The following is a 14,289-nucleotide window of genomic DNA, read 5'->3' as shown; positions in this document are numbered from 1 at the left end:
CAGCAAAGGACAATGTCCTTCTTTGGCCCAGAGAGCTTGTAAATATCTCCGATTATTGGGTGTACAAGCTGGATGTTAAAAATAGCTTGTAATGCGGACAAAGTATCAGAAAATATAATACATTTTTTAATGATGATGAGGACTGAAAAAACGCAAGTGCCTGTAGAATGGCTATGAGTTCTGCAGTAAATATTGAGGCTGTTGGTGGTGTAACTGTAGCGGCTGCTACCTTACTTGAAGACAACTTCTTGTTGCTCGATAGACTAAAGTCTATCTGGAGTGGAGGAATTGGCCGAGGTGGAATAGTGGTCATGGCAAAGTCCGCAATACTGTCGTGGCTTATACCAGCCGCTGACATAAGGGGTTGAATGCGGACTCCAAAAGAAGAAACAGCACGAGGCTTTGTCTCGTACAGGTGTTCAAAGTAAGGTCTAAATACGGGGCAGTAAGCAGGATGGTATGGCAATGATGCTGTTTTAATAGCGTACTGCAATGAAAGCCTGCCACGTCTGTCGTACAAAGAGGCCATATTGTCATCAGAAGGGGAACGTTTAAGGAGTCGTAGAGCACGATTACCTTCTTTCAGCGCTGTCTTACAGTCTTAGTTAAACCATGGTTTATTGAATCGTTTTGGAGTTGCCGAGGTTTTACGAATCGCCTGACCGATACATCTTGTAAGATGGTAGTTAATAATTCCATTGGGTCTTCTGCCTCATCTAGATCATCTTGATCCAATTATACACAACAAAATCCATTCTACAAAAGTACTTATTAATTTTTTTAAAAAAGAAATGTTTTCTTACCTGTGGAGAATTGTGGAATGAATGTAAAACGAAAATTTTCTGAGTAACATAAAGCGACGTTAGCAACAAACGGAAAATGGCCTCTAGAGGGCATGTTTATCAACCGATTTTGATCGGGTTTCTTTCATTGTATTTCTTGTAACAAAGGGCAAATGATAGCAGTTACCAATTTTCGATTTTCGAAAATTCGTTGCATACTTTTCTTTGCCGAAATTAATTGAAAAATACTATTTCGGTTGTTATTTGGCGGATTGACTTGAAACTTACCTGGTGTAGACCGCCATCAAATTGGAATAAAAGCACACATTCAAAATCATTTCATCACTTCCGGTTTCGATGTTGGTACTTCCGGTGGCATCACTTCTGGTGGAATTGATTTGTCAAAAGTAACATATGCATTATATTACCAGCCTTAATACAAACTTTTTAAACTAAAAAAAACAACTCGTACCGGAAGTATCATGTTTGCCGCCATATTGGTTTGCCTCATATTTGCAAAAATCGATTCCCAGAATCCATTTTTAATCCGATTTGCGTAACGTTTGTGTCAAACGATCTGTTTAATGTTTGTCTACAAATGTTAGGAAGCATAATTTTGATTTTCGGTTTTGCCTTTTTTGTACGACCGGATTGTTTTTTTCAAACCATTTTGAGCCTATAAAGAGCTATATCTCGGTCCCTAATAGAGATATGGCAATAATTCTTTCGATTGTCTAATGTAGAGATTCTGAGCTTTCCATAGATATATAACATGTATGCCTTACATGCTAATTCAAAACCCCATTCACTTAACATGGGGTTATTATTAGATAAATTGGTTAATAAGATTAACCTGGCTGTGAACCCCAATAGAAATCAAATTTTAAGTTGTTTTTTTATATTTCTTAAAAATGTTCTATGTCCAGTTATGGTATACAATTAATAAGCTCTCGGGTGGATTGAATTGTGTTGTACTGTAGTTTGAGCTCACGACAGATTGAAGGTATACCCCCACTTAATTTCCCAATTTTCTTATTTTTTATCCAAATTTCACCAAACTTGGTATGTATAATCAAATTCAAAATTTGATGGATGTATCGAATTTGCGTAGTGCGCATCCGCATTACCAACTTTCTTATTTTTATCCGATTTTCATCATACTTGGAATTTTATGTATAATCAAATTAAAAATATATATATATATATCGAATTTTACGTAGTGCGCATGCGCATTAACATCGTTCGTATTTCTTATCCAAGTTTCATCAAACTTGGTATGTATGTGTACAACACAATTCTAAATTTGATGGAAATATTGAATTTGTCTTGTGCGCATGCGCATTACCAACTTTATTATTTTTATCTGAATTTAATCAAACTTGCTATGTATGTGTATCATCCAATTATAAATTCAATGGAAATAACCATGCGAATTACCAATTTTCTTATTTCCTATCCAGATTTCATCAAACTTGGTCTTTATTAATTGAAAAACATTCTTTTATTCCTAGTCAATATACATTTAACTCTAGGCACTTTTGGATATTTGAATTTAGAGATGCAGAAAAGTATTTACATCAATGTAATTGCAATAGACTATCTTCGTATGCACCTGAATGTCATAATACGCCCCGCATCAGTATTAGTTATTAGAACAGTTCTAGTTTTTTTTTTCGTTTCTTCCCACCTTCTCGTGCTTAGACTGCAGCAGTTGCTGCAATCTTTTTAATTTCATAGACCTTCGATATAGGCGACGCTGTTCATAAATATAAATTGGAACACTTTTTGTATAAATTTTCTTTTGGGTTTTCATTTTTACAATCTACCTGTAATTTCTGACCTGATAGCACTTGAAAAAATTACGAAATTCGAAAATTCGTCGCTCAATTTTGATCAAATTTTTTGCAGCTTTTTTGCCTTTGCATCGATTAATCTGAAGTTTTAAATGCAAAGAGAGTTCACTAATCATTTCCGCTTTTAAACAGGAAAGCGACTGAATTTCAAATCTACTTGTGGTTGAATAACTTCCGGTGTAATTTATGTAGGTCAACAAAATTTAGCTGATCTTTAGCAAATAAAATTCTATGGTGGTACTTCGGCCGCCATATTGAAAAAACACACTTTCGTAAAACTCACATGGGTAAATGTTGATATGCTCAAATTTGATGTGTATGTATTCCGCAATCGATTGCGCAAAAAACATTGGGAGCCTAATTTTTCGTTATTGCTTTTTTGCAATTTCCGCTTGATTTTTTTTACTTTAAACGCTCACACCACGTGACCTTGACCTTTAAAGGGGATTGCTCTAGCACGTGACCTAATTAACCTAGAGGGTTAATTTTTTCGGTCTCCTAATGTGCTTCCATGTACTTTACATTGATATATAACAATCGTTTTTTTAAAGCAAAATTGAAATTCGTGAGCTGGGTGAATGTATATCTAATGACGTATTTGATGTAGAAGCTTGAAATTTGGAATACAACTAGGCATTTTGAATAGGAATTCACCTACGACAAAAAAATTGACGTGGGCGTGGCACATCCGGGTTGATTTACTAATTGTTTAATATATTAAAATTAATTCTTACATCGGTGTGTCTTTTCTGAAATTTTGAAAATGAAATAAAAGATATACACGTTGAGGAAAAGTTCGTATTTTCAAATATAAAAGTAAATTCTTGAAGGAATATGTTGGATATTGGACAAACGAAATATTTATCGTAGATGAAGTAAATAGTATATCACCTTCAACATATGAATTAATCGTTCAAGACAAAAAAAAAATCATACCAAAACGAACTTTAAAAAAACTGACTTTTGAAAATGATTAGTTTTCTTGATTAATAGGAAAATGATACAACTACAAACTTTCAACTGATGAGATGGGCAAATGAGTTAAATATATCAGGATAAGAACGGTATGCTATAACAATTATACATACTTCAGATCAAAACGGAGTTCATCACTCTGCTTTATAGAAAGACTCTTTAAATAACTTTTTTGATTCTTTTGGATTAGAACCAACTGAAGAGATAATGAAATTAACTAATCAACCAATTAAATGTTCTACATTTCAAATTCAAATGCCAGGACAAAAGTTTTGTGGACAACTTTCAATTTAGGTTTTATATTAATTAAGCTTAGTAAAACAGTTCGAAGAAATTATAATAAATTTAACTTAATAAAAATGGCGAACAATAACTGATGTGAAGAGATTCTTCAAACGCCAATTACATAACAACAATTTTATTCTAAACTGAAAAATGTAAATTATATAGATGATTCTAAACTACATCAAGAGATAACAAGATTGAAACGTTTAATTCAACAACAATTGGTAAATGTGGACAAAACTGAGTTACAAAATTTAAGTTCATTGGTATCTAAATTATATTTAATGCCAAAACTTTTCATAATATCTTTTCAAATATCGATATCAATTTTGATGCTACGAATTGGTATTTTACAGGAAAAATAATTTTACGTTAATTACAATTTCAAAGAAATAAAAAGATCAAATGTTGGTAGAGGAACCGAACTGAACTAATTCCGATAACTGAATATAAAGGTAAAGATAGTGGACCACAGCCATATACGCCCACCACGGCATGCGGATCAAGATTTTGGGGCAAGGGAAATAACTCTGCCTCCAACGGTCGAATTTGATCTTCGTTTTATGACTACGTATACACATACCGAATTTCATCTAGTTTTTAGAGCGTTCACAAGCAAATGTTGACGGACGGACCTTTGTTTCAAGAGTTTGTATGCACATACCGAATTTCATTTGATTCCTTTTTAGAGTGTTTACGAGCAATTGATGTTGATAGAAGCACTTATTGTATAGGGGTTAAAACTGACGTAAGAGGCCTAAATCTTGAAAAAGCCTTAAATTTAATCAGAAGTAAACTAAACTTTCTCAAACCTTTCGATTTAGGTCCAATAACATCCATTTTAAGTTCCATCAAAATAGGTTTAAAACTAAGAGAGTAATAGCATATTCAAGATTTTGAGGCGAGGGCAATAACTCTGCTTCTAACGGTCGAAAATAGCTCAAATTCGAACTTGATCTTGGTTTTATGAATATGTATACACATACCGAAATTCCATCAAAAAATCTAGTTTTTAGAGTGTTTACAAGCAAATGTTGACGGACGGACGGACAGGGGTGCCGACAATATACGTCCACATAGAGAGATGTAGGTGTATAAAAATTGTTACATACCAACAAATGGTGTTTTATCAAATCATGTTTTGAACAAAGATTTAACAAATAAATTTCAAGATCAACAGTTTTTTAAAAGCAAAAAGAAAAGGAGTAATGACAAAAACTAGAATTAATGAGTTCAATAAGAGATATGATACTTCATTTCAAATTTATAATCCCAAAAATAGAAATTTACTTATAAGAAGAAATAAAATAAGAAATTATAAACAACTATAGAAAACGTGTAGAGGCGATAATGAGGTTAAACAAGTCTCACCTTTAAAACTAAACGTGTTTTCCGATATATGTGATGCTGCTTTGTTCGCTTGGGATTGTGAAACATATCCAGATAGTGAAACGCGCAAATTCCTTATTCCTGTACGTTAAGTAATTTAGAAAAACTAAGAAAACAGTTAGAGACGATAAAAAGTAACTCTCCAGATTTAAATCCTACCGATGATATTCCAGAAAAATTTTATAATCCTCTAATTCAAATATTTGTGGATAAAGATTATATAGATCAAATGTTTCAATATTTAGGTCAATATGATAAAAAATATTAACATTGATCTCTCATAACGGTATTGTTTTTGATAACTGGATTATACTTTAAAAAGCAATGAAGCTATCACATTGTCCACTACTAACACAGAGAGGTAGTCTGTCTTTACCTTTGTCTAATCCATAAACCAATGCAGATCTACAGAACAAATGGAAAAAACAGAAAGAAATAACAACCGATAAAAATTATTTACAAAATATTAATTATACGTTTTCCTATCAACACGAAAAATCCAGTTTGACGGCATGGAGAAATTCGTCTAATCTACCAATGAATTTGAGAAAGATCATGGATGTAGATATTTCTAAATATACCGAAGATAATTGAGAATCTTTAAGACATGATATGCAAGAAGGTATACCCTGAGTTTTGGAAAGGAAGATGTAGAAAAAGTTTACTCACATACACACCCTTTTATAAGATATTTTAACATACAATCTATTAAAGGAGGAAGAGTTTTGGCAAATATAAAATCATTTACAACAGATGAAATGGATGAAATTTGTAAGGAATTAAAGGAATATACAGAGCTCAACAGTGATAACATAATTGTTTTTGAAAGAATATAAGTAAAAGTAATAAAGATGAAACAGAGGTTACTTCAAAACTTAAAAAAATAAACGAGGAATGTTCTAAACTAATGACGTTTGACGAACAAAGACGGTAAAAAGGAAACTGGTACTAAAATTAGGTTTAGAAATGGCTTCTGTTCAGGCGTTTTAGCAACTGTTGATATTCAAGAAATAGTTAAAGCTTTTGGAAGAATTCTTAGAATATTAGATGGTATAGTATAATTAACGACAATTTTAAAACTCCGCCATATAACATTTTCATTTTGAGAGATTTAAAAAATAAATACAAAAAGGATGGTAGTAATTGCATGAGATTATTAGGTAATTCCTTGTATGGTAAATCAATTCAGAAAGATATATCTACAACCAGACAGGTATGGAATAAATCAACTTCACAATATATTGTAGAAACAGGTATTGAAGAAAAAGAAATAAACTCAACAAATAGTAAATCTTCACGACTAACACTTAATAATTTAGAATCATTCGTATTTTCACACAGTAAAAAAAAATAATGAATAATTTTATTCATGTAATAGATGGATTTTATAAACCGGACACATACTATACAGATAGTGGTAGTTTATACATTTCATCTAGCAATTGGAATAAATAAAACGAGGCTGGATTAGTATCTGAAAATGATTATCGTAAATGAAAAAATGATTACGGCGATGATGGAATTATATACGGTTGATATTTAGCACCGAAAGTCAAATACCATATCATTCTAACTCCTGGTGGTATTTAAAAAACATTTAAAAGTTATTCTTATGATAAGATATGTGTAGACGATTATATTCAGTTGGCTAGTGGACATGATGAATTCCAGAAAAGATGGGAAAAGAGTTTCACCAAAGGAAGGTTATTCCAAATAAAGAACTGATAGCTAAGTTCAATGACCTTTAATCCTGTAAAGGTCAATGTCACCCAAGGTCAAGGTCACCAGACATGAGTTTTCTAACTTTGAACAAATTCAACCGTAAATTGCAAAAAAGTAAAGGCAACATTCAAAATTTGACTTCCTTCATTTTTTCCAATTTGACACCAAAGTCGTCAAAATCAGATGAAAATAATTTGGATGTATATCTGTAAAATAAAAATGACGGCAAATTTCCGTGTCTAGTAAATGGTTTTCTAAGTCATTAGGATAGTTACCTATTAGTATAAGGTTTAGTGACGTTCATACATTTACACGGGAAGTGGGTCAACTAAAAGTTTACACCTAATTTCGTGAAAACCGGAACTGATACCATTTTTTTAACTATGCCAATTTGTTTTCTGTCGTGATCTGTCAATGCAATCGGACAAATAGCCGAGAAAATAGAAGAATTTGGTCAAAATTTGCAAAATTCAGCTCAAAAATATGTGTAGTGAATTTTCGAAATTCTTAACATTTTTAACTGCTATCATATTGGATATTCTTGCGAGAAACCCAAAAAAAAAAAAAATCGCTCCAAAAATACGCCTTCTAGAGCCAATCTGTTTCTTTTTTCATAATATGCATATGTTCCAATTTATATTTATTTATTCGCTGCAGAGGTAGGTCATATGCATTGCAAATGTCGCAGAAACTATTACAGTGTAGACAACGCGACACAAAATCATCTATATTTTTTTGAAATTACGAAAACAAAGCATAACGAACGCACTGCAATATACAGAAAGAAACAAAGCGTGACAAATCGATTTCCATTTGATGCAACTAATATTTAAAATCCCATGCAGTCGTTTAAATATTAAAAATAAGAAAATTACATTGAGCCAACCAAAACAGATTTGACAACCTAAACAGAAATATATAATTTCAAATTATCCGGCCTGTTGATTGCAGAGCCAAGCCTACACAAAGAACACCTGAGGATGTAACAAATGTTGAACTGAAAAGCTTTACGTCATAAATGTCTTAAAGAACACATCGTTAAACAAACGCGAAATTATTAGTAGATCAGCTTTGTATAGTTACAAAATTTTATGTCAAATATTGCTATTACCATGGTGACAATTCTGGAAAACTGGGGATACGAAAGTGACAAATTTCAATTGCCTAAAAAGTTACATTTTGTGTTTTGCCGTATTAGTGATGAAATCACATCCGTATATCATGTCTGATGAACTGATAGAGCCAGATTTATTGTGTCATGTTTAACACTGGAGTGTTTCTGATTGGTTTGCAAAATTTTGATGTATGATTATGACACCATTGGGCGAAATCCAACCGAATATGATTTACAGACTAATTTTGTCAGATCATGGATATGAGGTGTTGCAAACCACAGAAAATAACCGAAACAAAACATCAAGATCTGCAATTTAATCAAACTACACCTACCTACATCAACTAATTAAAGGAACTCCCCTTGTTTGGCATATTCGCGTTTATAAGTTTATTATTTTGGAATATGCCATTTTGCATGAGAAGTGATTTATTTGAATTTGATCATAAAATGTACAATTTCAATAATAACGTGCATGCCAACAAAAACTGTTGACAAATTAATTTGGCCGAAAAAATGCCACAAATCTTAATATGACGTAAATGTTAGGTTATCATTCTCAATTTTGGCAGTGTTTTTTAATTATAGACACTTTTGTCACGAAAAGTAAAATTTTAATATGTGAAATTCAAGTAGATTGTTAGCAACGCAATGGTCTTCGGTAAGCTTACATAATTGAATTTTCGTCTGTGAATCATTAAATCAAAAGTATATTATATAATACATTTTACTTTATTAACTTTGGCTAGACAATAATTGAATTCTATATTATACAAAATATTTTTAATATATATTATTTGCCGTGTATAAACTTGATCAACCTGAATTTGTTTTAAAAGGGTTAATTTGTTTATTTTTACGTATGCAGTTGAAAGTAGTTTTTGGTGTCGGGCAATACTTTTGACTGCAAGCTTTCTGTTAGTCCTTACATCAAAATCTTCAAAACGAAATGCCTTAAAGCTCTCCACATACTGCGATTCTTATCCAATACTGACTGGTGAGCAACCGAAAAGTCCTTCTATTACATCATACACCATCTATACACCACCGAGTTCTCAGAATCAATTTGGGTGCGTCAAGCGTAACGGACTTTCACTCCCAAGATGCCATTAAAATAGCATGTTTGCAAGAACACCCTGCCAACCTTATTTAGACCTTACATCTACATTTATCTGTAAAAGGCAACGCAAGAGATAACATCTGTTAATATAGTTTAGATCATGGTAATTTAAAATCTGTATAATAGGAAATATGACACAGAATTTAAAAAACAGTTGTTGTAATGAGAAAACCGCACGATATTTATCTGTGATATGATTTTGTTGACAGATACACTGAAAAAGTGTGAAAATTTTATGTGAAGGAAATTGTACGTCCTACTCTGCTGCACGAATTTGGACGAATAAAGACGCAGTATACAACGAGGGAAATTTGGCCAGGATAACGGCATTAGCCTACTATCTTTCGATTTCTAACTGATGAGGAATTCTGCAGCATTTAGGGGAACATTTTTAAGAACAAAACAATTAATTATGTTGTAATAAATGTACATGTATATTTTGACTAGTATAGACTGGTACGGAAAATGTCTAATATTGATATTAATGGTCAGGTATTTTGTATTTGTATGATTTACAGACGAATATTTTCAGATCATAGACAAAAGGTAGATAAAAGGTGTAGGTACCTACAGAAAAAAACAAAAAAAAATTCTAGATCAACATTTTAATCAAATTGCATATTTAACTGCATTTATATGCATTGGGAACTGATCAATGTATGAAATGGTAATATTTGATAAACCGAACTCGCCACAGATAGCACCTTTAGTGTAATCTATAGAACGCCTATTTAGTGTAAATGAACTGACTGACCAGTTTGCCTTTCTTAATCTTTCCTAAGCTTGGCAGTTAGCAATGCTGTATTATTGTTTTGAGTTATTTATATATTCATTAGAATTTCACTTTAGTTGAGAATTGTATACGACCCAAGTGATTACAAACACTTAAAAAAATATTCGGAAAGAATCTTCTATAGTGATTACAAGTTATTGTGGACGAACCTGGGTCTTCTTTGGAGGAGTCCATTACTATAATATTTTTACTCTTGCTTTGTCCATTCTTTTGACGAGATTTTTATTTCGTAATATTTACCAGTGCTACAAGGTCGGATATATCTGAATATTCGAAAAATGAAAATCCGAAAAAAAATTCTTCAAAAATGCGCCCTCTTATGCTAATTGTCTGCCTTTTGCATATGTTGCAATGTTACACTCAGGTTTTACAACAATGCTTTATTTTATTTTTCAGGAACACGTCGCCAAGACAGTGAATTTGCGGCCGCTATCGCAGTTAAAGCTATGTGGACTTAGGAAAAAAAAGAAAAGGAAAAATTAGAAACTCAGTTACAATCCATTACGTCACATTACAAACTACACTACGTTTAGTTTGTGATCAGAACATTTAAATAAACAGATATACAAATTATCATATATTTCCTATAATCGCATTTTTAATCAGGGGAATCTCTTGAGCAGGAAGTCAATGTTTCATTAAAGTTTCTTTAAAATATGTTGAAAATTTTGCCTTGAATGTGATTTCAAGAACAAGGGAAATAGCTCATTAAATACTTTTTAGTTTTTTTTTGTAACATCTATAGGGTACATCATTGGACGAGTTTTCAAGAACAAAGGCAATAACTCAAATCTAATATTTTTCAATTTGTCTGTTTTTCAATAGGGTTCATCCTTAGGTGAAAACAAACACGGACATCAAATTTTACCAAGATAGCGTACCAGGCAAGGTTATGCCCACTGGCAGCTTGATTTTGAATAAAAATATTTGGCAGTACGGTTATAAAACTAGTCGTACACTTCTTTTGAACTTTTTTGGGGCGATACTGTATAATATTACCAATTCCGATAAAGATCGTCAAGAACTGGGCCTTTTAGAGTGTTTACAGGCTACGGTTTCATCCTTGGTTTATAGCAAACATTTACACCAAGTTTCGTCAAAATCCATCAGGAATTGTGCCTTCTTCATTTCTCTATCGTGTCCACAACACATTTACAAAAAAATGAACGTGTTTTTAAGAACAAGGGCAATAGCTTATATCGAAATAATTTTCTTGAGTTATCTGATTTTCATCCAAGAGTGATAACAATCATTGACACCAAATTCAAGAAACCAACTCTCTATCGTGTTCACAAAAATATTGAACGCGGTTTTTAACATGGGCAATAACTCTGATTTTAAAATAGGGTTCAACCTTCCGTGATAACTAACTCTCACACTAAGTTTCGCCAAAATCTATTAAGAAACCAGCTCTCTACCGTGTCCCCAATACATGGAACGCTTGTCAAAAACTAATATAAAATAAATTTCGATTTGTCTGTTTTTCCACAGGGTTCAACTCCCACACCACGTTTTGTCAAAATCCATCTAGAAACCAGCTCTCTGTCCACAACAATTGTGGCAAACATTATTGTGTGGGCGTATAAAAGTTAAAAACACCCTTCTGTCCCGAAAGGTAAGTCTATTTTTAGCAAGGTAAGCATCAATTTTTAAAGATTTAATTTAACTCCATGAGTTCACAGAATTTATTAGAAAATGTCCCAAAGCATAATTATGCCAAGCTTAAAAGCCAGAGGGTCCAAGAGCCATAGGAGAAGGTATCATGCGACATTTGCAACTGTTTATATTTCTACTTATTATTATTATTATTCCAATACCTATGATTAACTAAAAATAGAATGTCGGGCTTTACTGCATGAGTTTACAAAATTGATTAATAGAATGTTCCAATAAATAAATTATTCAATGGTGTTTGCTATATAAATGCAGCCTTTAATAGTAAGTTTTAACTCGTTAACAGTTACCTACAGAAGTCATTGTCACAGTGTTCTTCAGTCAACTCGTCGGCTTGACTTTATTGTCCTACAGTTTAGACGTCAGAGCTTTAGGTTAGTAATATTTAGAAAACAGTTTCGTTCAAGATATAAATATATTATCTTCACTATTTATCACTCTTGCCTTCTGAATTATTATTATCTTTAGTTTGTGCTTTAAATCATTAATTAAATTTGGTTTTTAATTAAGATTTTTGTTTGTCGTTTTTCAGTTTTTAAATAAAATGTGATTTTTAAAATCAGGAATAGACAATTAAGTCATTATTTAAATTTGGTTTTTAATTAAGATTTTTGTTTGTCGTTTTTCAGTATTTAAATAAAATGTGATTTTTAAAATCAGGAATAGACAATTGTGTCAAAACATAATGTACTTTTCTTGACTTCTATAATTTATAGATACTTTGTATAAAAAATTAGTTTTTGCTATCGTTCATGACATTGTGTATCTGTTCGTGATGCAAGATAGACTGAATGAATGAATGTTTGAAAAATAATTTATTTTCAAATAATAGTAAATGAAAAAATCTCTTCTACCACAGTCCCGTTCCTATGACGATATTTTAAACCAATCGAAGCGTAATTGCCAGAATCTAGCTTTTTAATCTATAGGCCTACTATTATACTAAATTCTAACTTTGTCTAAAGTGAATATAGCAGTGGGTAAAGAAACAAGACAAAGTTCAACATATGCTATATTATCATCATCATCAAATGCTGTAGATGGTAATGTTGATCAAAATTGGTATCATGATTCTTGTGCAGTTACTAATCAAAAGAGTGGTCCCGCGTGGTGGTGTGTTAACTTGTTAGCACCTGAACGATTTCAAACTATTGTGCTGTATAATAGTGACTCCTGTGAGTATTAAATATGGTAGTTAAAACGACTTTAACCATTACATTAAACTTATTAATCGAGATCTCAACGATTCCATGCATTGTCTGTTATTTTTATTTTTTATATGATAATATATAATAAACGGTGACATTCTATATATGAAAATTATGTTAATCAATTCCTTTGAAAATTTCAGCCCAGGAAAGATTAAACAGATTCTCTATAAAAGTCAGCAAAGACGGGCAGTTTATATTTATTACAGTACCAGCACAAAAACTTCAAACTTTTTGTGAAGTGAAAATATTTGGTGTGTGTTATTTTCGTCTACATTGTAATGAAACAAGTTTTCTACTACAGTCCCTTTCCAATCACAATATTTTTAACCAAGCGTGTGGTTAATAATTCACATATACTCTCTGTACAGAATTGACCTTTTTACTATATATATTTTATCTGTAGAAATTTAGCATTTGGTAAAGATACAAGTCAAAGTTCAACATATTATGTACTATCATCATCATCAAATGCTGTAGATGGTAATACTGATGGCGAATGGTGGAATGGATCTTGTACACATACTGACTTTATTAATGGTCCCAAATGGTGGTGTGTTAACTTGCGGGCACCTGAACGATTTCACACTATTAGGTTGTATAATAGAAACGGCGGTGAGCATGCATATAAATATAATAGTTTTACCATTACATTGAACTAATTAATCCAGATCTGACCGATTCTATCTATTTTAATGCCTGGTAAAGTTTTGTCTGTTATTTATCTTCATTTTATATATTGTGATTTGATAAACAGTGACATGATTATGAGAAAATATGTTAAATAATTTTAAAATTTCAGCCAAGGAAAGATTACAAGGATTCTCTATAAAAGTAAGTAATACTGGAGGATGTGATCAAAATACATTTGATTCAAGTCAAGTTTGTTACACAGATGAAAGCTCCACACCACAAGATGTTTATTCTGTACATGATTGTAAAGAAGGGCAGTTTATATTTATTACAGTACCAGCACAACAAACTTTAACACTTTGTGAAGTGAAAATATTACAAGGTGATTTATTAAATTATAATATCGTTCACAATATGTGTGTGTTCGTGATGCATAATATACTGAATAAATGGATGTATGAAAAATAACTCATCTTTCAAAAGGTCACTTAAAATACAATCTTATTAAAATTAGATTAAAAATTCCTTTGTTTTTTGTTTCTTATATTTCCGTCTCCATTGTCATCTAGCAAGTTTTCTATCACAGCCCCGTTCTAAAGACGATATTTGTAACCGATTGAATCGTGTTGTCTATTTTTCATAGATACTTTCTGTACAGAATGTAGCTTTTTACTATAAAGGGCGACTACAATACTCAATTTGATTAATGTCTTTAGAGAATTTAGCAATGAATAAGCAAAC

The 14,289-nt window shown here is 31.8% G+C and overlaps 1 protein-coding gene across 1 annotated transcript; it reads left to right on the top strand.

Moving 5' to 3' along the window:
- Positions 1–11,728: 11,728 nt before the first annotated feature.
- Positions 11,729–14,016, top strand: LOTGIDRAFT_165354 (hypothetical protein; the record flags this gene model as incomplete). The annotated part of the gene is made up of 3 exons (XM_009062373.1): positions 11,729–11,790; positions 13,322–13,530; positions 13,718–14,016. 3 exons carry the CDS (start codon positions 11,729–11,731, stop codon positions 14,014–14,016), a joined length of 570 nt encoding a protein of 189 aa, XP_009060621.1.
- Between the last annotated feature and the right edge of the window lie 273 nt (positions 14,017–14,289).

Source organism: Lottia gigantea, assembly GCF_000327385.1.
Source record: "Lottia gigantea unplaced genomic scaffold LOTGIsca_51, whole genome shotgun sequence".
Taxonomy (NCBI): Eukaryota; Metazoa; Mollusca; class Gastropoda; family Lottiidae; genus Lottia; species Lottia gigantea.
Note: the sequence above shows the minus strand (reverse complement) of the source record. Positions and strands in the feature narration are given on the sequence as shown.